Source organism: Sinocyclocheilus rhinocerous, unplaced genomic scaffold (assembly GCF_001515625.1).
Source record: "Sinocyclocheilus rhinocerous isolate Xijiao unplaced genomic scaffold, SAMN03320098_v1.1 scaffold203, whole genome shotgun sequence".
In the NCBI taxonomy this organism is placed as follows: domain Eukaryota; kingdom Metazoa; phylum Chordata; class Actinopteri; order Cypriniformes; family Cyprinidae; genus Sinocyclocheilus; species Sinocyclocheilus rhinocerous.
The window spans coordinates 1,251,429-1,252,816 of NW_015644353.1; the positions used below are offsets into that span (position 1 = coordinate 1,251,429).

General features: G+C 33.1%; 1 protein-coding gene across 1 annotated transcript in view; it reads left to right on the forward strand.

The window, feature by feature from the left end:
- The window catches only part of ccndbp1 (cyclin D-type binding-protein 1), a 17,175-nt gene extending 15,949 nt beyond the window's left edge, over nt 1-1,226 (forward strand). Inside the window, exon 11 of the mRNA XM_016575878.1 lies at nt 890-1,226. Within this exon, the coding sequence (XP_016431364.1) occupies nt 890-992 (103 nt within the window). The 3' untranslated portion in view covers nt 993-1,226. The remainder of the gene's footprint in view (nt 1-889) is intronic.
- Nucleotides 1,227-1,388: the final 162 nt, after the last annotated feature.

The window sequence follows — 1,388 nt, forward strand, 5'->3', positions numbered from 1 at the left end:
GAATATTTGTCAGTTGGAGCTTGAAGAGTCTTGGCTCATTTGAACATTCCGTCAATGTAGGTCTATGGGATTTTTCCCAGTTTTAATCGTCATTTTTAGGAAAACCGTAAGTTCGATCAGTTATAAAAGATATAGCAACCCGAGTCAGACCAGTCTGAAGGTCTGGGCCGAGTTTGGTGATAATAGCTTTAAAAGTCTAGGAGGAGATACATTTTAAAATTTGGTCTCAGAAGAAGAAGAAGTTTAAATAGGATTTCAGTAAGTTGGCTTTTTCAAGCCAACTTAATTATATTTTAAAGTATATTTAAATAGAAAACTGTTATTTTAAATTCCAATAGTATTTGACAATATTACTGGCTTTTTGCTGTATTTTTGAAAAAGATATATGGAGCCTTGATGAGCAGAAGAGACTTCTTTAAAAAACATTAAAAACTTACTGTTCACAAACTTTTGAACGGCAAGGTGGCTATTTTTCATATTTTTTGAAAATGTATTTTAAATATATAAATGTATTTAAAAAAAGACATTTAAAAATATATTTTGCTCTCCATATGTCTTCAAAGACATTCATATTTGAAGAAAAACATTTTGGTGTCTATAACACGTGTGAACATATAACACACTTGAATAAAACTAAGTAATGAATTAAGCCTAAATGTAGGCTACTGTAAGATTGGAAATGTGTTTTCTTGCCCCTGAAATACATTTTGAAATATATTTTGATATTTGAGTGAGAAAGTAAATATATTTTCAATTTCAAAAATATATTTCACTGTTTACAACATATATTTAGAGTGTAATTAAAATATATTTTGGCCAGAAAGAATGTCAGTGTTTGCGGTTTGTCTTCCCCTCCTCATGTGATGGCGATGATGTGTGTCTCAATCAGGTCCAGTCATGTCTGTGTGGAGGCTGATGTGTCCTGGGTGGAGTTTCTGAACAGCGCTGTGGAGCACAACCTGGAGAAGATCCGATCCCTGCTGCTCCTCTGAGGCTCGTAGCATTTGCTCGGATAAACCAGGTTCAGTGCTTTCATTCTTCTTGCAGAAGAACTCGGACTGCAGAATGTGTTTCGATGGAGTCTGAACTTTGCCTGAGTTCCCCAGATTTCCCAAAGCTATGAATTAGTCCATCTTTCTGAACGATGCTGTAATTCATGATGTTCACAGACGCTTGACCTCTGATATGATTTCTTTATTTTGCAGTTTATTTAGTAGTGCTGTCAAAACGATTAATCGCGATTAATCGCATATAAAAAAATAAAAGTGTTTGTTTGCATAAAATATGTGTGTGCTGTGTATATTTATTATGTATATATAAATACACACACACATTACAATATATATTTTGAAATATATATACATGCATGTGTGTGTATTTATATATAC